This window comes from Brachyistius frenatus, unplaced genomic scaffold (genome assembly GCF_029030835.1).
Source record: "Brachyistius frenatus isolate BFR_SWC_R1_liver_20210118 unplaced genomic scaffold, ASM2903083v1 Contig_25, whole genome shotgun sequence".
NCBI lineage: Eukaryota > Metazoa > Chordata > Actinopteri > Embiotocidae > Brachyistius > Brachyistius frenatus.
The window spans coordinates 3,403,866-3,430,074 of record NW_027210624.1 but is presented as its reverse complement, the minus strand read 5'-3'; the positions used below and the strand labels follow the sequence as shown (position 1 = coordinate 3,430,074).

The 26,209-nt window shown below is 44.2% G+C and overlaps 1 protein-coding gene across 4 annotated transcripts; it reads right to left on the bottom strand.

Annotated features, from left to right (window-relative positions):
- waca (WW domain containing adaptor with coiled-coil a) lies at nt 1-25,017 on the bottom strand. 4 transcript variants are annotated; one of them, XM_069698034.1, is made up of 13 exons: nt 24,755-25,017; nt 24,510-24,540; nt 23,497-23,689; nt 13,863-13,954; nt 12,982-13,097; nt 12,731-12,846; nt 7,353-7,598; nt 5,237-5,359; nt 4,945-5,096; nt 4,306-4,457; nt 2,237-2,435; nt 2,008-2,135; nt 1-1,908 (listed from the first exon to the last, which is right to left on the bottom strand). In XM_069698034.1, exons 1-13 carry the CDS (start codon nt 24,793-24,795, stop codon nt 1,839-1,841), a joined length of 1,659 nt encoding a protein of 552 aa, XP_069554135.1. In that variant the 5' UTR covers nt 24,796-25,017; the 3' UTR covers nt 1-1,838. The 4 variants fall into 4 exon arrangements, with proteins under 4 accessions (XP_069554135.1, XP_069554137.1, XP_069554136.1 ...); XM_069698036.1 differs by having other exon boundaries at nt 4,333-4,457; XM_069698035.1 differs by having other exon boundaries at nt 4,945-5,093.
- Between the last annotated feature and the right edge of the window lie 1,192 nt (nt 25,018-26,209).

Here is a 26,209-nt window from a genome sequence, read left to right as displayed (position 1 = left end):
TCGAGGGACCATCAAAAACCCAAGAACAACATGGCCCTGGAGAGGCATATTTTATTTCATTTGTCAATATACTTCAGGAAACAATATACAAAGCAATGATGTGGTCACCTTTACTGAATGTGTGGTGCAGTTCAGTTCTCAATAGATAATATGGTGGGGGGTGGGAGGGGGGGGGTTAACAGGCCTTTGCAGCTGAGGACCCTGCTCTTCGACAGTATGGAGGGGGGGGGCGCAAACGAATGAGAGGGATGGAGCGTGCTGGACAAACAACCGTGTGCGTGACATGCTTGTTGAAGATCTTCTGTTGTTGGTCGAAGGGGATGACAGGAAACGAGTGGGGGAAGGGGGGATGGGGAAAAGAGGCTTAAGACTTTCAACAAGGCACTAGTACGAACCGAACCTAACACCCCAATAAAATAACCAGTGCTCGCTTTAGTTTAACACGTTTATTACAATACATACATTTCACATTTGACCTTTGACCTCTTGCGGCCCTGCGCTGACTCGGGAAAGTGCTCCGCGTGCGCCCACCTCCGACCCACTGTGGCCGTTTACAGCCCTCCTAAAGCTGACGAGGATGAGTGGATATCATTAGGATTTACTGCAACTCTTATAAATAAAAACCTTTTTACTCTGCGTCCTCGTCTGAAAACTCCCACCGTGACGTTAGCGACTGTACAAAAGGAATGAACCAGCGGTACCACCTCAGAGGGGGGGGGGGGGGGGGGACCAACAAAGAAATAGGAGGGTGTGATGTCAGAGGAGGGGGCGTGTCAGGGCAGGGCCGAGGTCAGGGGAGGGGAGTGGGAATGGTCCAAAGCAGCACGCCATCACATCTCATTATTTTTATTAGGTTGGTTTTTTTTAATTAATTTTTTTTGTGCGTTTTTTTTGTTTGTTTGTTTGTTTTGTTTTTGTTTTTGAAATCACTCACTCCACCACACCACCAGGCACTGGTTGTTTTTTTTTCAGACTGGGAAATGCAGGGCCACCAGAAGCTGCAAACAGATCAGTGAACCATTGTGCGCAGGGAGGATGGATCTGCAGAGAGGGGATGTTTGCTGCGCCTGAGTACATGTTACAGTTCACACAGAGAAGGTGGACAAAACAGAATAATCACGTTACCCAGATTTGGAGGAAAAAAAACAAAAAAAAATTTCACACTTGTGTGTTCTGCTTTTAAACCGTTTCTGTGTAAATAAATGGCTTCAAACATCCTCCTCCGTTTACATGCAGGTCGCGCACACACAAACACGCGCGCGCGCACACACACACACACACACACACACACACACACACACACGCTCAATGGTTCAATGATCTATGAACTGACAAAATGAAGCTTTAAGTCTGCAGACGAGTTAACATGAAGGAAAGGCTTGCTAATGAATGTAGCCGCCTAGGCGTTGATTAGTTTGGATGTCAAAAGCTTTGATAGGCATGGCTTTCCATGGCTTCAATCTACAAAACATATTTACAACATGGATAATAACATCTACAAGAAATCTACATTTTTTTCCCGCCGTGGGTTCTTACAAAACTGAGTGTTGTAAACCCCCCTTCCTCCTCCTCCTCCCACAACAGCTCTTCGTGTCTCCCTCTTGGTTCTCCCAGCCCAGCGGTCCAAAGCCAACCCGACTGCAGCTCTTGTGTGTGCGCGTGTGTGTGTGTGTGTGTGTGTGTGTGTGTGTGTGTGTGCGTGCGCGTGTGTGTGTGTGCGTTAAGACTGGGCTCAAGAGGAACTGAACAACTGCTCTCCCTCCAGCCTCCAACTATGTGCAATGGGTCTCATCCGCCAGCCCCCCCCCCCCCCCCCCCCAACTCCCGAACACAAGTTCTCAGACCATGAAGGAATTCTGGTTCTTCAACTTTTCAAGTTCTTTGATTTGCTGTCTCAGAAACAGTATCCTGTGGGGAAGAAAGCGAGAGTGTGAATTAGTTGTGAGGAAGGTTTGTCTTTTTTTTTTTTTTTTTTACAGCGGCGCCGGACGGACCGTGCATTCTCACCTCTGCTCACGCAATGTCGCTTGTATTTCACAGACTCGGACCAAAGAGCGCAGGTTCTTGAGCTCGGTGCAGTTCTCGGACATGCAGATGCTTCCCATGGTGTGGGCCTCTTCACGTAGTCTCGACGCCTGCGGGATTATTGGTCACAAACGACATTCATTCTTGAATACGACTGAGCAGAAGTTTAGGATGAAACTTAGGTGCGGTGACTCGGTGACTCGGTGCCGACCTGTTTCTCTGCGTGTTCAGCCGGCCATCCCTGCACATGCTTGATAAGGTTCTCGTTGAAGTGGGCGGCGAGGGTGGGGGTGAAGGAGCAGGTGAGCCGGGCTCCTGAGGCGGCGGGGGCCGCCGAGGTGGAGTTGGGGGCGTTGCTGCTGCTGCTGGAGGCGACGTGGTTGGGACCTGGGGAGGGACTCCTCCGACTGCTGCGGGCGGGAGGAGGGCGGGGGGGAGGGAGACGCTCGGTTTTAGGAAGACTAGAAACGCTGAGTAATGTGAAGAAGCTGCGATATAATGAGTCTCTGTTGACATTAGTACCGATGCTTTCACAGCAACAACCAAATGTCTTTGATACCATCGAGGGGGAAAAAAGAAGCCTCGTCGACCGTACTCAATTTCGACAGCGAAGCTGCATTCAGGCCGGAGTAGATCTCAGTGAGCCGCAGAGTTTCCCATACGAAGCCTCTATCGCCGGTCAGGGAGACAAAAATCACTCCGTTCGACTCGCCAATAAATCTTTAATAAGAGCGTCTTATGGGACGTTTTTAAAACTCATTTTAAGCCACACATCGGTCTTCGTTGCGTGTGCTGCAGTAACTCAGGACGTCTTCGCGTGCAGTCGTCTTTATAGTGTCTCCCAACAGCACGTGAGGCGTTCAGGGAACATCTTTAAATTGAAGCTTTGAGCGACAGCGGCCATGAGAGGCGTTTAGAGAACAGACGAAATGTAGCGTCAACAAAATAACTTGCATACGTGGCATTTGAGGGACATCTGTAAACTGTAGATACACTAAACAACCTGCGATACACTCTTCCCATGAAAACTGAAGACTCACCCTTTAACGTCTCAAGTTTTATTGAAAAGTTATTGAGAATAAAAGTGCAGGTGTGTGCAGTAACAGTGTAACGCCACCAAAGTGATAACTTGGACCATCTTCACAGGCCACTAAGGCGGAGTACTGAGGACCGGTCTGAAACTGAAGGTGCTGAAACGGTCCAAACCAGAATACCGAGAGGCTTCAGAGAAGATTGATGCTACACTGAACATGAAACGAATGAAGGACGTTGGAATACCGACAGTGTTTTTTCTTCATCTTCTGATTCTCCCTAACGACGTCGCCCAACATCACACCGGACACATTAAACATGTCCAGGTGGTAACTGTAGCAACGCTACAAGAAACGGTCACCACGACATGAACAGCTGTTATGCAACAGTGGAACAGCTGGCGAAACTAACGGGACAAACATTTGTCTTCTCCGTTTTAGATTTAGACTGATTTATTGTGACGCCAGCCTTTCAAACCACTGACAGCCAAACGGCCGCTGCCTCAGAAGCATGTTTAACCGTTCTGTTCTTTGTTTGGGGAAAAAAATTACAATAAAACCATCCGGCCTTCATGTCAGTATCCGAGAGAACTTGTCCTCCGTCCTCACTTTCAAACTGAGTCAGCTGCCCCGACAGAGTGATACTGATATTTGTGTGCACAGCTGTACGTGTCCCGAGTCGACACGAGGTCCCCCGAGACAAAAATCATGTGTAATGACTTCATACATTTTCGGCTGCTGTAATAAACAGCTGATAAAGCTGAAAACACACACCGACTTCCTCTCACGATCTGTTGCACAAATCAAATGAATGACTTCAGTGAACGAAAACTGAATGAAGGAGCCACTTATTGTTCCATCAGTGACCAGCAGATGGTGCAGCAACACAACACAACGAAGACCGTCTTCATCATTCATGCCGAAGGTGAATGTACCTTGCACATTTTGGCAGATTCAGTTATTTCCAACACTGTGTGTGTGTGTGTGTGGGGGGCAACAGGTGGAGATGAAATCAGTGCCTGTAGATGTGAATGGCGTTTACAACACGTCTTAAAAGGTTGAATACAATTAAACATCTCTTGTGTACTAATCCAGGAATGATTCAGCACTCGGGAAGCAACAAATTAAGTTTTACAAACTAACAATAAACATATGCCGTGATGTGAGGAAAAGCCGAGTCGAGACTCGCAGACATTCACACCCACACCGAGACGCTCAGTACCCCCCCTCGCCCCCAGCTCATACTAACTTTGGCGAGATGCGTGCTCGTACTGACCCTTGGCGCTGGAGGGTCCGCGGTGAGGCCGCGGTGGCGTCGTAACTGTGCTGCTTGTCGCTGGAGAGGGTCTGCTGGGATGACGGCTGCGGGTGAGACGCCTGCTTCGCTGCTGGCGCGCTCACCTGAAACACAACGAGATTCCACACGCGACGTAAACACACGGACACACAAACTTGCAGGTCGTGTCCGGGCACTTCATTCAGCCGCAATGTATCTGGAGAGGTCAGCGAGTTCCATAACAAAACATCATGATACAATACACCGTTTTGACGGACACGGGACCGCTGCCGTACACATAGTGTTTCAGTTTGAAGCCGTGATCTCATTCTGGAAATATGAATCCCGGACTGAAGGTGTGATTACGTTCTGCTTCTTGAACTTCGGACGGGATGTAAAATATTCTAACTGAATAATGTCCAATTAATGAAATAAACGGGCTTCTGGGCCTGAAGAAACATTTCCAGTGAAAGTGTTTCATGTCTTTACAAGCCCGGTATCGGTGTTATTTGTCCTTGGAGGAAGTTCCTTTCCCAGGGGAAACGTCCTCTAACATTTGCCCGGCTGGATCTTCTACATGCTCGCCGAACACGCTGCATTTTTGTGTCTTACTTTTGGCTGTGAGATGACGGGCTGCGTGCTGAGGAGGGGCTTATGATGACCGGCGTTGGTCTGCGGCGTGCTGATCCTCGGAGAGACGTAAGACCGCGGCGATGAGGCGTCCGACGTTAACGACATTGGTGATTGGTTTGATTGCTGAGCTGCTGGAGACACGCAAGACGAGAGGAAAAACAAAACAAAAATCAGTACGAACTCACAGGGAGCTCCATGTAGTCACGAGACTGAAAAGTGATTATATAACAGAGTGGCGGGATAGAAATACTTCAAGCGTGGCGTCGGTTACCTTGGTTGGAGAGCTGAGCAGCTTGAGAGAGGATCGTAGTGATATTGAAAGCTGATGGTCCAGCGGTGAGGATCTTATGGAGCATCGACTGTAATGAAGCTTGCGTGACAGCAGCTGTGAGAACTGGAGAAGCAAACGAGACGCCCGGTTAGAGCTGATGACGAGAGTCCGGCTGCTGCACGGCAACACGGTCAATCTGAGCGTCCGACTCGGTGCCGTGTCCTCCGCAGATGTTCTCGGGAAGGACGCGACTTCACACCAACATGAGGCGGTGGCGCGAGCTGAAAATACGCTGCCTGAAGGAAGGATTTAAAAACGTTTCTCAATGCTGGTTATTATGCATCAGTTTAAACACCACTGACTGGGTGGATTAAAAGAAGTCGTCCGTGAAGAGCTCAAACACACAACGCTTCTAAATCAACCGGCTTCTGAGTGCCGTTATGAAGTCATCTTTGCTAATGATTATGCGCGTGCAGATATTGGTGATCATTTATTAACAATTTAAAAGACAACAGCTGGTTGTTAAACATTTTTAAGGAACTAAATTGTTAAAAGAAAGCAGAATTTCAAATGAGCTCCCCTACTGCGTTTTTACAAGATGTTTCTGGTGTGTGGTGATGATGATGATGATGATTACAGCAAAAAAGGTCATTAACTTAATTAAGAGCAACCCTGTCCTGTGCAGTCTGACAAAACCCTGCATCTCAACATGCCCGCTGTTGTCGTCGCTACCATCTCTGAAACATGAAATTAACTTGTGATCTGAGATATATGAGGTGCGATTAATAAAAAAGGAAGTTCACAGAGTTCCTGCCGTGCAAAAATGGAGAGCGGTACAGAAACTGAGCACCGAGCAGCGGGAGGCAGCAACTTTTAGAAGTTGTTTCGCTCCTCGATCAACATCAGCATCCAAGTTATTCACGTTTCTGAGAGCACCGGTATGTAAAGCATTTGCGATTTCACCACGGACGTGAGCAGAGAGGGCACAAAACAACCAGTGACAAACTCGGTCAGCGGACAGCAGAGGAGCTCCAGATGCTTCACGGAGCGAACAGCAGTGAAGCTTTTATCCAGTGAGGTTCACAGTTCATAAAAGGGCAGAACGTCACAATCCAACACCCCCCCCCCCCCCCCGATTGCAACAAGACCACCGTCGCTCCCCATCCGACCGCTCAACAGATTTATCTCTCAAACTTCTTTCTGTTGCCTAAAAACCGGACACAAAATTTGATGCGTTTCCTGCTCGAGTTTCAGGTCGATGCTGAAACGCGTACCAATAAACACAAAAACACACGTGATTGGTGCTGATGTTGATCAAGCAAGATAACTTGCAATACTTAGTTCATGACAGTGAGCGCTTCTCCGAACCTTTTCGTTGTCCCTCGGATGTGTGAATTTATAGACAGTCGAATCTTTTCAATTGTTACAAACTTTGTAACACATGTACAAGTCATGTACACGTGACAACAATTTTTTGGGGTGTTTTTAGTGCGCAAGTGAGAACGAAGAGGAATGTGGAGAGACGGATACAACAGAGTCTCCTCAGAACTGCTCTCCATGTCCATCCTGCACACCCAGCATCAGCATTAGCATCAGCTAATACGCGTCCTTTTCACAGAAGAGCAGCAACATCTCTCAGAAGACTGATGTTTCTACAGAGAGAATCTACAGAAATAAATGGAGCACCATCATATTCCTGATACCGACTCGTCCTGTCTGACGACAGCAACACGAAAGATATCCGACTGAAAACAACGTCAACAGTACATCCAGGTCATTTGGAAATGTTACTCTAACTTGAATAGGTCATCCAAATATGTTCAGCCACTGTTTCTGTTGACAAAATGAACAAGTTCTTTGTCCAGACATCAGCAAAACAAACAGGATGGAACTATGACAATATTAAGTTAAAGAGGAATCAATATTGTAATCAGAGCAACAGAACACAGTGACATGTCAGAGTCTCTGACTCCAAGCTGTCAGACCAGAAGCTGACAGCGATACAGCAGAGCATATTAAAGTGGCTTCCTGTAACTGGTTCTCATCAAACACAGTTAAAGTCGCGAGCTGAATGTTGACACGGCTCGAATGCATCGTGTCCGCCTTTCCTTCTTACCTTCGTTGATTTTCGCCATGTCCACACTGGCATTGTTGAGCTGCAGGGCAGTCTGAAGTGCCGGGAGAAGCTGGCGAAGCAGGGTGGGGTCCTGGAGTAGCGGAGGAGCCGGGGACTGAAGGACCGGGGACACGGGCACCGTGGAGGCCGACGACCCCGGGGGCCCCGATGACGGGTTCAAGCTCCCCGAGCCGGAGGACGATGACTGGGACTGGGCGGCCGCAGGCTTCTCCGCCTGGACCGACTCTGTGGAGACGGCAAAGGACAAGAGGATGTCGTTTCATCAAACAGACGCAGTCTCACAAATCCGTTCTCTCTGGAGGTTTATGGTCACACGCGAAACTCTCGACTTTAAATAACAAACGCAGCCTTCACATCCATCTGAATGGAGGCCGGTCCGGTGACTCAGCAGATTTCCAAGACAACGTGGTACGGAAAAAAATAAAAAAATAAAAAAGGTGCATCAACATCAACTTTAGCTGCAATGTAACATTAATCACATATTTGCAAGTGCACTGGTGGTAAAGCACTTTGTAACGTGAACGCTGTGCTGTTTATCTGCCCATCCTGTCTGTGAGTGCTTTAAACTGCAGTGTTTTGGCACTGATGAGGCTTAACTACATTAATCTGCTACTCCAACTGGATTTTATAGATCGTATTTCATCGTCCCGCTGGTATCATGGACACCACACCCCCAACAACTCAGACACCTGCGCTGCTGTAACACAGGACCGTCTTCTATCCGAATCCCCACAAAGGGCCCAAAATACCCGAGCAACACCAGCCACCAAAATGAAAAGGAAAATCTGTTCGCACGATGCAACTTCAGCCGACGGTAACAATAAGCAACAGTCGTGTGAATGATAAAATGCCTTGAGGAGGATTTTAACGCCACGGTCGTTTGCGCGTTTATTTTGTTTCAGTTGCATTTGGCATAAAAGAAATTAAAATCGGTTTAATGTCTGCAAATCTATCTTAAGTGAAAGTATTAAAGAAGCAGACAGAACAACTGTACAAAGTAATTGGAGTGTTTTGTTAAAAGCTGTATAGAATTTATAACTTTATTTAACAGTTACTGTGAAGCAGGCACTGGAAGCTTGTGTATAATGCATGTAAATAAAAAAAAAAAAGTGACTTGGTCCATAGAGAGCAAAACAATCGAAAGTAAATAGTAAAATAAGTAAACGATCTCTGTGAAGTCTCCATTTAATTTGACACATTCTGATTGGAGGGCACAAACCTCAACCTTTATGATTACTACCAGTGTGTGTAGCTACAGACATTATAAACAGGTTAGAGTTTCTGTGTGCAGCGGTGATTGGAGACACTGTTACAGGCAAGCTGTCCGGCACATGTCCATCAGAACTATTTTAGTTACATACTACAGTTTGACATTTGCCAAACCCATAAAAAGTGGGCACCCGACTTCATGTTACATTCATAGACTGTATGTAAAAGTGGACGTAGCTTCCGGCTCTGAAAGATGAAGCAGATGTGGAAGTGCCTTAAGCTGTACCACCGAGTGCCATTAGAGGTCGGCTCCAAAAAGCCTCCGGCTCCATAAACTCCCATTCAACTTCTATACACCCACCCACCCCCCACACACACACACGTCAGAACAGGAGTTATATTCGTTGAATCATACTGTACAATGAACAGTCCACTCAAAGTACTATTTCCACCAACATGCATACTTTTTGAGTCATCAGTCAGAAAGCAGCTTGCGTTGAATGACAGTAAACACGGGAAAAAACAGGCCGGCTACAGTTATTCTTATTGGTAGAAATAAAAAAAAACAAAAGCAAATTCTTAAATGCGACAAAACAATAACAAACATCCACCAGAGCCATTTAGTTAGAAATCCAACGCTACTGAGCAGGCGGATGCTTAACAGGAGTCTAATTAAAAACAAACCCCTGTGAGAACCTCACATTTCAAAGCATTTTGCTCATGTGTGCGTAAGCGGTCACTAAAAGTTTCGAAAAATAATTGTTTGTTTGCAGTTTTGTTGAAGAGGAAGGACTTGACGCGTCTTGACGGTTTTAAGCACTGAAGGCTAACTGGGTGACGGTAAACCAGCAAAGTGAGGGAGAGGGCGAGCGAGTGGGAGCAGCTGCTATCAGGGTGGATGGAGGTGTGCTAAACGCTGCAGAGCTTGGTGAGCAGAATAAACAGTGAATGTAAAAGTACACGTGTATAATTAATTGCAATTTGCAGAGTTTATGAGTTTGGTGTAGATCCAAACGAATGAGCTGCAATTCATTCCGAGAAGCAGTGAAGGCATCTCGGAGCTTTTCAACCAGCTGTGGAGGATGAAGCCGGACACCGCTTCAGTCGTCCATCATTTAGATAAATGAGTTCCAGTGGCAGAAAGTGCGGAGAATATTTTTGGCCTCGCCAAAATCAGGTGTGTGTGTGTGTGTGTGTGTGTGTGTGTGCGCGTGTGCATTTCCCCACAAAGCACAAGGTCTGCCGTCTGTGAGACTGCAACACTCGACCACCCTGTTCAGACCCCGGCCGTGAATGAGCGTATAGTAGCCAAAACCTAAAACTGGGCTGAGACGATACGTCAAAAGCAAGCCGGCACAGTGCGACACGAAACGTGCTGCTTCAACATAAATATAGGAAGGACCAAAACGGTCACAGGGGGAGAGGACTGTCCTTAGATGCTGCTGTGTAGCTGAGAAACACAGAATACTGGGGATCCAGTGAACATGGTTACCATCATAACGTCTACATCAGCCACCTCAACTTTCAAAATGGGAGGGAGGAACACCAGCGGTGGCTATGAGAGCAGCTCCAAGAGCTACTGCTGTAGGAGAGTACAACCGCATCATGTGGGGTTCTACTCTCTTACTTCTTTTTGACATTGCAGCTATGAATATGCCAAATCCTACACAAACAGCCGTTTGTCAGCGACAGTGAACAGCACACGATGTTCAAAGAGCTGCTTTCTCTAAAGCTCTGTGGAGCGTCTCTGGACCTCATAAATGTACCTCGAGAGGGGAAGTGGTCCCGTCACACTGGGGTGTCGTAGAAATAGCTCCAAATTCAATCATGCGTGTTTACATGTTTGGTAAATAAACCTGGTAGAGCACACAGTTGGGGGGTCCCTGAGCACAACTCACTATCCAACCTTTAAAGCAGAATGAAACACCAACTTATTACATTGTGGAGAGAGCAAGCTCAAAAACTGAAGCAGAGCGGTGGTTGGGCTGGATGTGCATCATTTAGAAAAGTCAGCCAATCAGAAAAGAACCTTAAATACAACCTGTTCTTGGTCGACCTCCAGAAAGAAACATACAAGAGATGCAATGAAAGGTAACAAAAACACTACAATTCTTAGATTGTGAATCTAAGAATTCACCTAAATCTGAAAAGATCAGTATTATATTCCACTTCTGCCAATAGATCCTCCAACATCCGACACACTGACCTCTAAAACAACAAAAATATCTTCTAATGGATAGCAAGACTACAAAAGTGCATCCCAGAAGATATGCGGCAGCTATTTTTAACCGAAAACCACTCGAGCTGAACAGAGCAGATCGGCCGGAGAAAAACAAAGAGGATCCGGTCAACTTTCAAAATATAACCGTCCTGTGCAAACCTCCGATCGTAAAACACCTCCAAACACCACCATCTACCCGTTAGGACAAGAGACGCGTTCTTCTCCAGCTGCAGGCACGGTAGGTGAAATAGTTACGCAATAGGAGGATTCATGTTTCTTGATGTCTAAAACACAGCAAGCTGTATGAACTTAGATGTTGTCGTTTCCTACTTTTTGCTGCAGCCGGCAGACAAACACCAAACGGACACGAGAGAAGCCGTTTAACGACGTTTACCAACGCGAGAAGCACGAAAAGGTGAAAAATATGAAGCACGCGCAACATGACGCCTCCGTGTTCGGTGGAATATGCAGCTTATAGTGTTGGATAATGGCCAGAACTGTGTTTTTCCAAACATGATGATGTCACAGTGCAGTTGACCTTTAACCTTTCGGACATAAAATGTCATCACTTCATAATTAGCGTATGAATTCTTGACCACCAAAACCGAAGCAGTTCATCCTCGAGTCCCAAACGATAAGCAATTCAAAGGTAACCGAGACTCTGTGTTCATGACAGACAGACAGACAGACAGACAGACAGACTACAAAAAGCCTCCGGCCAAAACTGTTGTTGGCATGGAGGCATACAAATACTAATGAATGCGTCGGCGGTTTTTCTTCTTCAAAAGGAATGACTAAACAAAAGACATTGAAATATACACGAGTTATTAGGGATGGGTCAAGATTTTCACGTAGTTTCTGCAACCAAAGTCTTATTTTATTTCTGTTGTTTTTACCGCCGTCTGGTAATATTGCACTACAACTGGCAAAAAGTGGCAGTTCGGCACCTGAAAGACATTCACCAACCACTTTAAACAGAAGAAGAGGAAGAAGGAGAAGAAGAAGGAGAAGAAGAAGAAGAAGAAGAAGAAAAAGAAGAAAAAGGAGAAGGAGAAGAAGAAGGCAAAGAAGAAGGAGGAGGAGGAGGAGGAGAAGAAGTCGTCGTCGTCGTCCCTGTAGGCTCCAGTACAACATGTGTATCTCTGAGATATGACTGCTTCAGTACAAACAGGAGAAACACACAAAGACAACCAGACCCCTCAAAAAGCTCCATGTGGAACCGCTTCCAAACATAAACCAAGATGGGGTGCAATGCTAACTCTGCTTGGTAAAGCCAGACTATTTGTCTCCCACAACAGATGTACAGTCATTTCAGACCAAAGCACAAAGCATGTGCTCCATCCACAGACGAACAATCAATAGTTAACAGACAAAACAAGTTTGATGTTGGACGTCCAGAGCCAACAGCAGCCCTGATTTCATCTCGGCATGCTTCTGATTAGCTTCGTCCAAAGTGAGGCTTTTGTTGTGTGAGTTAATCTGTGTGTGTGTGTGTGTGTGCGTGTGCGTGTGCGTGTGCCACAGACCGCTGCTTAAAGCCACAGCTGCGTGTGCGCTTCAGCCATTTGCAGTCGAGAGAGTTCTGGGTATAACAGTTCCTGAGCATTCAACAGACAAAGGTTAGCGCAACAATGCTCATCGATATTATAATAATTCTAATTTACTGCTATTTTATTGCTTTTCTATTATTCTATTATTATCTTATTGCTTCTGTATGCTGCTGTAGCGAAAAACTTTCCCCTCGGGGATTAATAAAGTAACTACCTAACCTAACCTAATATGGATTGGTAGACAGATGGTGATGATATTTTGGGCCCGCCATAAGACATAATCTGCAACTATGTAAACAAAGCATGTGTGATTCAGTGAGATCAGCAATGGCAGACTAATGAGACTAATGTGTTGTACTGGTGTGTGTAACACCTACTGAGACCAGTGAAGCCGGGCGCTGCCGATGCCTGCATAGCCTCCCTTCTGTAGTCCCTGTCCTTCGGGAAACTGTTGACAACGGCCGTCTTTGTTGCCTCTTTTTGTCTCTGTTCTCTGTAAAAGTAAAAAAAAAGAAAAAAAAAGAGACAGCACCAATGTTAGCCACGCACGCATCCTTTATGTGACACTTCAATGACTAAAAGTAAGCGTGTAAAATCAAGTATTTTTGGCAAAAGGGATTGTAGCTACCGCTCCAGCCATTCTTTGGGCTTCTCCCACTGGGACACCTCTGTCCTGCAGTTGTAGTAGTATTTCTTTCCAGAGGAACTGATGTGTTCTGACCAGTCGTCACCAGGTTCGTAAGGCTGAGAAAAGGAGCAAATATTTAGGAACATGAGGACAACCACACAGAAAGAAAGAAAGAAAATGTGTGTGTGTGTGTGTGTGTGTGTGTGTGTGTGTGTGTGTGTGTGTGTGTGTGTGTGTGTGTGTGTGTGTGTGTGTGTGTGTGTGGAGAGGGTGTGATGCAACAGCTTGTAATGTAATCTGAAATGTACAAAAGCTATTGGGATGAAAGCAGAAAGCTATAGTTGGGCTATTTTCAGACGAGATTTTCAAGTGGGAGGGAAGGCTTATTTCAGAGACGGCTTCAGACGGTTGAGGTTACCAAACAAACAGATAGCTGCTTAAAGGATCGCTGTATTGTGACTGCTGTTTTGTGCTCTGCTTCCCACACCGAGTTCGACTTTTACTAGGAAACCGTGCGCTTCGACCATGTTTTAATGTTCCATTTTTAGGATGTTCCTTAGGTCCAACATCGAGAGACAAATGCTTGGAAAAATAAAGTTTATGTCTAAAAGAAGAGCAAACAACGTAAAAACCGTTTGTCCTTCTTTACTTAAATAGAATGGAAATGTTAATTGAGCGTAGAAGGGTGAGAGAGCGAGTCAATTATGAATTGTAGAGTAAAAACGTACGACGAGAACTTCCTGTACATTTAATGTGAGTAGTTGAATGTTTTTCTTCTTTACGTCAAGAAGACGCAACGAAAGCCGAGAAGCAATTTAGACTATTGTACTAGAAAAACAATTTGACTCCATCATCGGCTCCTGTGCTGAAGCATTACTTACTGTGTCTGATGTCTTGCTGGGGTTAGAATGTGAGTTGGAGCTATGAAGGGAACTGTGGTTGTGAGAGTTTTCTTGTGGAGAATAACTGGTCCCTGCAACAAAACACAACCAGACAGAAAGATCCATCAGTAACAGCCAACAGCAAGAAAACAACGAGCTCACCGTCTCAACTGTGAAAAGCCTGGGTGATAATAAGAGCTGTCATATCTGCCTAAATCTTTTTTAGACATATTCTCAATAATAATAATAACAAATATCCCCTCAGTGGGGACGGCAAAGACAACAAAGACAACGCTCCAACCCTACGATGATGATGATGATTACATACAGCGCAATACAGATCTCGTGCTCTGATTTAAAAGCGGATGTGTTACAGTAGAACATTTGTTATGAGCATCCTTATTCCATTTTTACTGAAAACATCTGCCTTAACTGTAGAACAACGTTGATTTGGTTTGGTCCTCCACCTGCTTGCCAAACAAAGCATCCACAGTTAAAATATGTCCATCTCAGTGCTCGGCTTCCTTCTTGAGGAGATATCCGACCACAGTCGACACCACGGCGGGTAGAACAAGTGGAACTATCAGATGACAAGATTGAACCTGCTTCTAATCTCCTCAGATCTGCCCCGCTGTTATTAGATGTTACAAGCGGAAGAATTTGGGGATATTTTGGAATTTTTTTTAAACCTGCTTCGGGGTTACCATTGTATGTCAATGAAGCAGACCAGAGCAGGGAAGGTATGAATGAAAGGCCTCTGGTGATACGGTTCTCTTTTACACAGCAAAAGGAAACGAAGGACACACTCAGGATATCTGTCCACACGCTGCAGTCCACGGCAATCTGTCCACACGCTACAGTCCACGGCAATCTGTCCACACGCTACAGTCCACGGCAATCTGTCCACACACAGGATTGGTACCAATCTGTGGCTTTTCCACTTGTACCAAATCACCTTTACAGTTTGTAAAATATCATATTTAATAGAACATTTTATTTTTGTTCACAGCTGAGTCATAAAAACAAAAGATAAAAGCTGACTAGTATCTCACCGAGTTGCCGCTCGGGGGAAACAAATATTTTCAAGGACAATTTCAGTGACATACGTCTGTTATGATGAATGAGAATCACATCTGGAACCAACCAGTATGTGGAAGCTGACTGTAAAACATACAGTAAAGTGTAAAATTGCTTCAGTACTGGAGATGTTCAGATTCCTGTCCATGACACAACATCATCAGGGAGGCGACTAATCGCTCCCAAATTCATTCTGCAGCAGGACAACAAGTCCAACGATACAGTGACGAGGCGTCAGAACCAAGAACCAGTGAGTCCTGCAGCAGGTGGTTTGGTACCAACAGAGCCCGATTCTTAACATCATGGTCTCAGCCTGGGGTTACACCAAGACTAATACCTTCAGGATGAAATCCAAAGAAGAAACGTGACAAGTTCAACAATCCACCGAACACCTAATGTTGATTGTTGGCGTCTCCGGCCGCTAGTGCTCTATGACAAAGGACATAAAGATGACAAAAACAATGGTTTGAAGGACAATGTATGAAGCAGCATCGTCGAACAACCACGCTGTCAGTAGAGCGAGCAGTTTCTGTCGTTCACTTTTGGACGTAGCAGAGTTGGTAATAAGCAGGAAACAGAGTCACAGCAAGTTCGGCTGATGTTCGAAAATGTCTTTTGACAAATGAGGTGCAATAACAAGACCATCACAACTGAAGGATGTTGAATCCAGTCTTTGGTGGAAGGAGACGACAGGAATCTATTCAAATCTATTTCCTGTTTTCTGAACAACTTCCAAATATTTGCATCAGTTAGTATGACTAGTTTCAATTGGAAATATTCGCAGGAAAGTATTTTGCATTTTCATTTAATTTACTTGTCGAACCACCGGTGTGTAAAGGCCTTTAAAACCTTCCCCTGAATAAATGCCAAATTGTGAATTCTGTTCATTTTCACACTTAATGGATTCAGAGGGCACAATAAATATCATGGCAACAACTTGGTTAAAATTTTGAAAATGTTTCCGCACTTGCACGCATGTAGAAGCACAGCTTACATTCAGTTAACACCAACTGTGATGCAGCGCACATGTTGCACGTTCACATTGTTCACATCACATCGTCATTTTGTGTCGGTTTGTTTGAGGCAGTTGTCCGTAGTCGGTGTATTAGGTAATGTTACGTTGGCTTTGGTGTGAGTTGGCTCAGAACTCAGGGCTGGAACACACTGTCTGCGTTATTGATAATCAAGGAGACCGATGAACCGATATACAGTTGTAGTAAAAATGAAAATCTTTGTGTCAAGAATAACAAACTCTACTAACACAAAACTGAATTCAAATGACTTTAAATGAACAAATGCCGCCACTGTGTAATCTTATTATGAAGGTACACTGCAATGTGGGGTATTTATTGTAAAAACTAAAAAATCCTTTATTGAAGCACCAGCAGAATGTTTGATATTTGATTTAAAAATGTGTTTGGGGTTTTGTTCATTGATAGCTTAACTTTGGGATTTTGTTGCGCTGTTTTTTGTTGTTGTCACGTACCGAGTGTAGTTGTTAAAAACTGGAGTAACGTCCACCTTCTGCTCTGCTGTGGGAGCGACGCACCGGAAAACAGAGAGCGAAACAGAAGAGCAGCGCCGCAGAAATCAGCGCGACTTTCAGTGACGGAAAAACACATGAGCAACTCTCGCAAACTGAGCTAAAATGAAGCGGCAGCACAGGGATGGAATAAATACCATAATATCTTGTTTGGTTGTGGGGGGGCAGGAGGTCCCGTCGGCAGGGCTGCTCTGATACACGTGATAACCAGTCGCTACGGCGACAAACTTTTACGAAAGTACAACTGTGGTGTTTTTGCAACTGAAGCATAGAGGACTGTGGTGTTTTCAACTTGTGTCTGACCTTTGTAACACAGTCCTCTGACCTGCTGATGACTTCTCTGCCACTGAAGCGAAGCGAGCTTCTTCTGTGGCAGAGAAGTTCCCAGCGTTGATTGGCTATTACTCATGAGGTGTGACCAATCAGATAAAGCTGTGCGGGGCGGAGGGGTTGAGGGGGACATTTCTCAACACCACAGAGTGGTGACTGCAGACTGAGAGAGACTGCAAAAGAGACAAGGCAGCGGTTTTTTTTTTTTTTAAATTAATTAATTTGATCTGCGATTAAATAAAAAAATAATACAGATAATCGTAAAAATGCTAAATATCGGCGGCAATAACCGGTCGACCCCTAGCGTGCGTTACGTGTTGCTGCGTGCCGTCATTTCATATAAACGGATGAGAGCAGCAACACCGCCTGCACGCGTCTGAACAGGCAACTCTGAACTGCGACATGATTCCCTTTAGTCAAATAATACTCGCTCTCCGTTACGTCAAAACTTGGCGAGGGTAAACCAAAATCACGCAACTACTCATCACTTGTCGGCACTAAAAAAACAAAAATGTCAATATCGATTGCCATTATCTAAGAGAAACTCAGCGGTAGGACCTGCATGACAGGTAACGCACACAGGTGTTAAAACACCACTGAGGCGCCACAATAGAACTTTTTATAGCAGATGATTTGACTTGTCATTGTAAGAAAAGAACAGGTGCATTATTGATGGCTGCAGGCTTTTGTGCATGTTGGTTCACTGTAACGGCTTACAGTTGGGACACCGAATGGCGCTGACGATCATTAATACACCTGTGCTTTCCCTATGAAATGACAAGTCACCACGCCTGCTGTGAAAAAGGTCTGTAATGGAAACAAGCTAGCGGACCGACGCAGTAGTACAACAGCAACCTCTGGAACTGTTGTTGTTAAAGGAGTCTGGTGGCTCAGAAGAAAACCCAGAGGAAGATAACTGCTTCAGTTCCCAGTCAGAATAGTCTGTTTAACCGCAAGGTAAATAAGTGAAAATATTCTGAATACAGCGTGAACGTAAATTGATATTTGATTACGCTTCCACAGCAGAACATTGCTTAGCTTTCATGCAGCCGCCTGCTTCTCCAAACTGGTGACGTGCTGCTTCTTATCTACTGCAGGGAACACACTGAATATAGATACTGTACATACCTCATAAAACCCCACTTCAAACAAACCGAACTATCCCTCCAAGTGAAGATATGAGGTGACATGATCTGCATTAAAAAAAAAAAAAAAAAAAAACAATAACACAAAAAGTCCACTTGACAAAAGCCAAGCGTCTCATTAGCTCTACGAAAGCTTTATTAATTAGCTGATATGATCTACCGCAGGAGAGGTTTGTCATTTTAACAGGGGAAGCCGCTTGTCAGGAGCAGCTAATAAAAAATGGACCTGCTACCTGAGTGGTTGCCACGACGTCACCAATGCACCAAGAGCAAGAAGGTTATTATAATACGACTAGCACTGAATTTCAAGTGACGGTAGTAAGTGCTTCTGACACGAGCGAAGGCATTCCAGAAAACGAGTTTCCGATCAGGCGACTCCACAATAACTCTGGCTGCAATACGTTTAAATTACTTTACCGAGTAATTATTCTCATCCAACAGCAAGTATGCGACACCACTGGGACACGAAGGAAGATGGGGACGTCCTCAGTTAGTAATTAGTCAAACTGGGTTGAGTAACCTGGGAAATTGGAGTGTTACTGAAGTACGCGTGTATGAAAACAAAGACGGAAAGCTGGATTTAAATTGTGGATTTGAACCTTTTCCAACTTAAAACCAGACAGGACTTGCGAGTAAATTACCAATCAGCCTTTTACAGCCGTCGGTGCCACAATGCAGCCATTCACTGTCATTTACTGTCCCTGCAGCTGCCGTACAATAGTGAAGAATACATGATTACGTCAGCTTTCCCCATTAGTGCACAGATGTTTGCAATGAGCTCCACGTTCTTCAGAGAGCAAATAAGATTAAGCAATATTATATTCCACATCCCAGAATATTCAGCTGATGCCTCGATCCTGACCGCATCACTGTCGTGCCAAAAATCACGTTAACGCATCACCCTCTCGTGTAATATCACGATTATACAACAAGCTACCGCCTCAATAAAATATGTAATCAAAATGTTTTCATATCGTGGAGCAGTACGCTCTCAAAATATCAAACGTTTTTTTTTTTTGTTAGCGTGAGCCGTTTCCATGGCAACACATGGGGTTTGACTAACAACTGGAAAACAATCAGTCGCGTCAATAGAAGTATTGTGACGTATGTAATGTTTACTACTCCAGGAGGTAGTCCGACCCTTAGCAATGACCCTCGCAACATAGACGAGATCCCGTCCGTTCTATTGCTTTCTAAAGATGGTTTCTCAAACTGAATAAATACAGCACATAGAAACACTAAACTGCTCAGCTCCCTCAATCTCGTTGTAAGTTAGATATCCGCTGAAAAAAGATGTCGATGTATTATTACGATTTTAGCACTGTGTCATGTGTTAAAGATAACCGGCCCATCTAGCCGCCGCGAGGAGTGCGTGAGTCTCCGTGGCGTTACGGTACAAGTGCTCGGAGCGACAAAAAAGGACCGAAAGAGACCCGATTTCACCAAACAGGTCACAACTAATCGACCTATAACAAGTTAAAACAACATTATATTCCATGTTATTTGAAATTCTATTTCAATTATATATTTGCATTGAAAAGGCGGTGTGATATTTCTAGTGATGAGCAGGGTGTGTCGTCATGGTGATTTGAGCACGGTCCATCTATCCAATCAGATCGCTGGGTCGGAACTACTTGTTGTATAATCAGTTGGTAACTTCTGTAAATTTAAATAGCAACAAACATGGACCATCTACAGCGTGTTATGAGCATAAACTGACAGCAATTAAATGATGTGATGCGACATGATGCTTCAGAGACTGATGTCCGGTAGCCTTCAAACCACAGACGTCACGAGCGGATCACAAGGGTCGACATTAGTGCCGTCGACTGATCAAAATCTGATCTCTTCTCCGCTGGACTTCCATCACATCAGCGGCTCTTCCTCCTAAAGGCCTATCAGAGCGAACATTTCACTATGCGAGTGTAAAAAAAAAACATTTTTCTACACTCTTCGACAAACAGGTTGTCAAAATACGACAAAATATTATCTCTCACTCGTTAGCAAAACTTTACATTTTCGGTTGGCGCTGAGTGACACTTATGTGTTAAAATGACAAATGTGTAAATAAAGCACAGAACGACATCTACTGTCAGCCAAAGTTAAACTGGTCTATTTGGTTACAGTGCTCTTAGAAGACGATGTTTCCACTCAGCCAGACTGTTTGTGGGTAAGGAACTTCCTCTCTGTTACAACCACAAGTGTTTCTGTACTTCCAACTATTCTGATCTTCTTCTCTCTGCATAAGCAGCCCAACAGACCACTGTGATCCAACCTCAGTGTTTCCCACACATTCACTTTACAAAGGTCGGGACAACCAGGTATATCGAGAGCCGCCTAAGTATATTCGGCGACCCATTCCGGCATTATTTATTTATTCTTTAATCTGTCCGAGAGAACGAAGCGATCGATTAAAAATCTCCCCTCGCGCTCCTCCACCTGTGCGCGATCTGCACCACGAGAGTGCAGCAGAGGTTGAGCTCATCCATGAAAGACGGGACGGAATTAACGTGACCGTCGTTGCCTGTAAAATGCAGCGGAGACTCTCGCGCTGAGGAAACGAAACGGGTGCTCTTTAATTAGGTAAAAAAAAACGCATAAATACAACATCTTTAGGGTGCACCGTAACAACGGGGCCAGACCGGTACAGAACATGACGGTCACTTAGTAAGTGTGGGATCAGAGTTGCAGCACTGGTCGACCGAACGCCGCAACTTTAGTTTCAAATTTGAAGTCCTCCAGTTTCAATGCTTCCAGTCCAGGTTAGGTCAGCGTGTTGTTTTCGGGTGGCGCAGGACTATAGAACACTATATTTGACTCTTTTCAAAAACACTTTAGCAACAGACGAGTTGAATGTAGGCATTTAGGGAACAACTGTGTAACTGTACATGGAGAAAATAACCAGCCCCACAGACCCCCCCCCCACCCAAAAAGAGAATTAGTCCCCTGTATCAGTCACAAACCGTGACACCCACCAACACAAGTTAAGTAACCGGAAACACTGCCACCCCTCCATCAACTCTAATACTCTACATTTCCAAGTGCATGAAGTCATAAAAAACCTCAAAACTAGAGATTCAGTTCTTTTCTGAGCAGAGAAGAAAGAAACCTTTTCTTGTTCACCTGTAATGTTTACAACGTGCAGTTACAATCTGAGCACTTGGTAAGCAACATAAAATGTTTACTATATGCATCTCACACGTTTCAGTAAAAGGTGTTGCAAACTTTTAGACATCTAGTAGACACACAGCAACATTAGCATTCATTTGGAGTCGTGTCTGATCACTGACAAATATGCTGAATGAGCCAGTCCAATGTTCCCTCCGTCTAACCCCCCTCCTGGGACTTCAGCTACCATTTGGGCCGTCTGGTGCTGGACAGGTAGTGGACTCTTGGTTTGTCAGAGACTGGTTGGTGCAAACAGCTGAAAACGAGACTGCTGAGCGCACTGAGCGTAAACAAGTTTGTGGGCCAGAAAACCAAAACAATAAGCTGAAAGAAGCAAACGCACTTAAAGCAGCTCTGGGAGATCCGAGAGGTGGGTGACAATTCTCTGTTGGTTCACCACAACCAGCAACACGTTACACATGACAACCATTTCATCCATTGATGATCGAACCCTCAGTTTCAAAACAGCTTATATTCACTTGTTATTGATTTAAGTTTACGTCTTAAAATTCTGAACCAGGCCATCGTCTTTAATATATTAAAATCTGTTTACTATGATCATCACAAGTCATGTAAATATTCTAAATATTGCTCTGTTAAAAAGGTAAACAGTTCAAATCAGCCTCCTACACATAGTAAGAGCAAAAGACTGCAGAATGAATAACAGCTCTGACTTTGTTGTTTAACAGCCAGTCAGTCTCAGATATCTCAGCAGAAAATGCAGCACTTCAAATCTATTTACGGATCGAGTAACTTCGTTTGTCATTTTCAATTCCTGACCTAACCCAACCCGACTGTCACCACATCGAGCTGACCTCTGTGTTCAGAGGGAAACCCTGTTACACTGTTTACGTTAAGTTGCTTTGCAATCGCATGTCTGTCGCAGGAAAGTCCCGAGAAACTTCGGTTACCAGTTGATGCTAAAATTCTGAAAGCAAGATTTTACTTGTTTTTCTGCAGAACTGGAACTCCCATAGACTCAGTAGGTACCTCAGACATTGCGCAATAACAACATGTGGAGGGGTGGCAGCGAGTGGTCCGCTGTGATTTGAGAGAATCGCAGAGGAATTTTGCCTTGTGAGTGGGATGATCGGGGACAAGCCAGACAACCAAAAGCAAACAGCATAACAAGTCATACCGGAATGAAAAGGAAATACCTCGAAGACAAACATCTGGATATCTGCACAGTGAAGGAGTCTCAGCTGCTAACTTTATATCAACCACACGTCGGCACAATGTTTGCGTCCTGAAATGCCGCGGTTATCATTGAGTTATCATCGAGCAGGACCTGCCGTAGCAATGCTCCACACACTACGTAGGGATAACGCATAACTGAGCTGGGTGCTGATGTTAGTGTGTGTGTGCATATTGTTGCAATGCCATTTTGAAACACTACGAGTTTATTTTGGAATATATTAAATAGAGGGGTCTATATTTTTAGTGTCAAATTTGATACTGAGAATCGTGGACGTTTTAGGGGTCTTGGTACCGGCTACCAGATTTCTGGTATCCCAACAGTCTGTCGACAGACTAGTTGAATTCAGAGCAGTGATTTCTGGACTTCAACATTTGCCCCACACACATTTCATCACCGTATTAATTTGAAAAAAACAAAAACAAAACGAGAGACACAATCTTGTAATTGAAACCACAACGAAGTTTGCTCGTCTACAACTAAGATTAAACCCCACGTCACGATAATTCTTTACAATTACACTGCAAACATGAATCAGACTGCTCGACTGCCAGTGAATCAAATTTTGAGAAATGGAGGAATGTTTTGTTTCTCTGTGTCAATGTTTTCTAGGAAAGAAAAACACAAGGAAACTAACCGTGCAAGATTTAAAACCGTCATCCAAATATGAATTTCCACTTTCTATTGCTGATAATCCACTGTTAGAAATCTTACTTCTGACGCACTCTTTGTAAAGCTGGCAACTGAACAAGTCCAGGTATGATTCCTGAACAAAGCAAAAATACACTTGCTCCCCCTGACAATACTCCTGAATACTTGGGCAGTGTGTAGTCTCACTATTCATTCCACTGAATTAGATTTAAAACACATCCACTAAACATCTTTACTGCTTTAGAAACCATATTATTCAATCAACTGCTGACAGCTGAGGTTTTACACAACTGGTAAAAATTCTGTCTTTTGGTAAAAAGACAAAACTGGGTTGGTTGCAACCAAAATAGATCGGTGCATCTATTTTGGGTTTTAATTGATTAAGTTGTAAAACCAATGCACTAAAAGGGAAAAGGACAATGGCCTTTCTGTTCCTGTCTTGCACGAAAACAATATCTGAAGCCATCAAAGGCGGCAGTTTGTTTTTAATCGAACCTATTTCGTCCCCAATAACTGCAGTCTCACCTCCGTCCCTGTCTCTGGCCCGGTGTGTGTGGACAGCCTTTGCTCTGCTGTGTCCTGTGCTGTCGATGTGTTTGTTTTCAGGACTGTCAGACCTCCTGAGCATTTTGCAGGGAGGGGTGACGTCCGAGGAGTCTCGCATCTTTTCATGCCGGTGGTCCCCTCCTGGATGGCTCTTGGACGAGTATTTGAGAGTCTGCGGACACAACAAACACCTCACTAAAATCTAGCATCTTGAGAATCATCATCATCATTATTATTATTATTAAGTCTTCCAAACTATTGATTCCCTGTTAGACACACAGATGGACAATGTCAAAGTACTTATGCATCAAAGTTTTAATATTTCAGAAATTAATTCGCAGAGCTAATCTCCATTCTTGCAGCTAAATATTTATGACCCGAGAGCTGCTAATTTAGCTCTTCAGTTCTTTCTAATGCAATATTAATAATTATCCACATCAGCTACACTAGTATTTTTTTTTATTATTCCCAATGTGTTTATGTGCACTAACACGTTTATAATTTCTGACAACGACGAAGTAAACAACGTCTTTACAAACAAACAAGTATGAGCCTACATTTCCGGCATTGGTGACAATATTTCCAATCAAACAGTTCGCACGTCTGTCTGCAGGTTATATCCGAGGACTGTGCTCTTCTCAGAGCTTCGCTCGCTGTTATCCTGAAAATGACAGATTGCGGTCAGGCCCCGATCGGACCGGCTAACAGGCAAGCTAACAGGCTACCCATAGCTCAGAGCTGCAACCAAACTCGTCAGTACCTTTTCCAAAACTGCTGAATTCGACGAATACATCCAGCCTACGTCGTCTTAACATGGCGATATTTACGTTTGGAGCCGTTTCCTAGACTTAAACCTCGATTTTAAGCTGAATCTTCTACTTTTCGTGTTATTTTCCGCACTGACTGGGGCCTGCTGCGCTCCCCTGAAGCCTGAAGCGGAGTGTCCATTTTAATCTGATTTGCTGCTACCAGGCTAGCAGGCTAACAAGTACCTGGTAGGGCTGAGAGTCTCTTCGGTCGCACCTGCAAAGAGAAAGAAAAGAGTTGTGAATGCGAAAGCGTCAAACGTCGACGATAAGTGATGGTTGAAAGTGCTGCAACAGCTGAACGTGCAAGTTTCCAGACACTTATTTTGGTTTCAGTAAAAAAAAAATGGCGGATTGTCAAAGCGAAGCTACGAGAAAAAGGAAAATCCGAATAAGTAACGTTAAAAAAAAGAAAAAGAAAAGATGATTACCCATCGCCGAGTCTCGGTTGTTTCCTTGCATACATTACCATCAATGCCGTGTTAGTGTGTTTGGAGTGGGATGTGAAAGACTGATAATGGTACTATGTTGTTTTGTTTTGTTGTTGTTGTTTTTTTCTCGTTGATTCAGCGACCTAAAATCGTCAATTATTTCAGCCTAGCTCGGCGGGTGTTGAATGCTATCGGCAGCAGCGGTGTGAAGAGCGCCCTCACTCAGTCCATCTCCCACTCCGACACACAGCCGCGTCTCGGTCTGCCGACAAAACCGAGCTGTGGAGCTGCGCGCCGGGTTGCCAGGTCGGAGAAAACCCACCGCCACGGGAACGCCTCCTTAAAGTCAAGGAGTACGTAGCACCAGAGAAACACACCATTCAGTCGCTCTTCCGGCAGTTTGAACGGGAGGTGTTGTCGCGTAGTGTTTTTAAAATGGAAATGTATTTTAATGTCACTCGGCTACAACCATTATTTCTGCCATAATATTTTGAGTCAGTGTAACAACAACAACAACAAACAAACAAACAAACAAAAAAAAAAAGGGATTAATGGAGGGTCAGAATTTCTCTGGAGACAATCTCAAGCGCAATGATCATGATTTTACTCAAAATTATTCAATGGAATTGAGACTTTAATTAAATACGACTGACAAACGTGAATATTGTACAAACCTGGCAACCTGACTGCAACCCCATTTTCCACCTCCCCCTTCCGATGGTAACATCCGGGATACAATGTAGCCTCAAAAACTTGTAAACCCACTCATTTGTGATGTAGAATCGGACACATTCTCATTTTCTACCCATAATATCGTTTCAAGTATTGGAATCAATAATGCAGCTCGACCTTTTTTAAAGCTACAAATATTAATAAAGTTTACAGACCGTTATTGCCCTCCAGCAGGCAGCAGGCAATGACTTGTTCTCTCCTGACATCTAGTGGTTGTACTTTGACATCGCAGGTAACATTTATTTAAAGATCAGCATATCAATTGTATCTCTGCAAGTATTTCAGTGACATCCATAGCTACATAGTATTCCACCTCATAATTTTTGAGAGCACATTTTCCTTTGTTACATAATTTATTTATAAACGTTTTTTTAATTTTTTTAATTTCAACTGTACTTTTTACTGTTTTTAGTTACAATAAATGCCACAAATGCCTGCTGGAGCTATAGTATACAAGGATCACCAAACATATATATAATATACCCTAAAATATGAATTAAGTAGTACCATAAATAAGTATTCAAGGTGTACTGTGTCCATCTGAAGCAGTTTCTTAAAATTTTATTGCGCTGACCAGTTTCCATTGATGTTTCAGAGTGAGTTGCTGTCAGAAGAGGGCTGCTGGGCTCCATTGTTCCCTGACAATACATCCCACATCACATCCCAGGCTGAGGACAAAAGAAGCTGCGGTTCAGCATTTTGGCACACAATGCACTTTAATGT

What these genes read in the sequence shown, in the direction of transcription:
- waca (XM_069698034.1), bottom strand. Translation starts at nt 24,795, where the DNA reads ATGGTAATGTATGCAAGGAAACAACCGAGACTCGGCGATGG. An exon ending in GCCCGGCTTCACTGGTCTCA is followed by an intron (nt 7,599 to 12,730) that starts GTAGGTGTTACA and finishes CCGTCTCCACAG; the next exon opens with AGTCGGTCCAGGCGGAGAAG. An exon ending in CTGAACACGCAGAGAAACAG is followed by an intron (nt 2,136 to 2,236) that starts GTCGGCACCGAG and finishes ATAATCCCGCAG; the next exon opens with GCGTCGAGACTACGTGAAGA.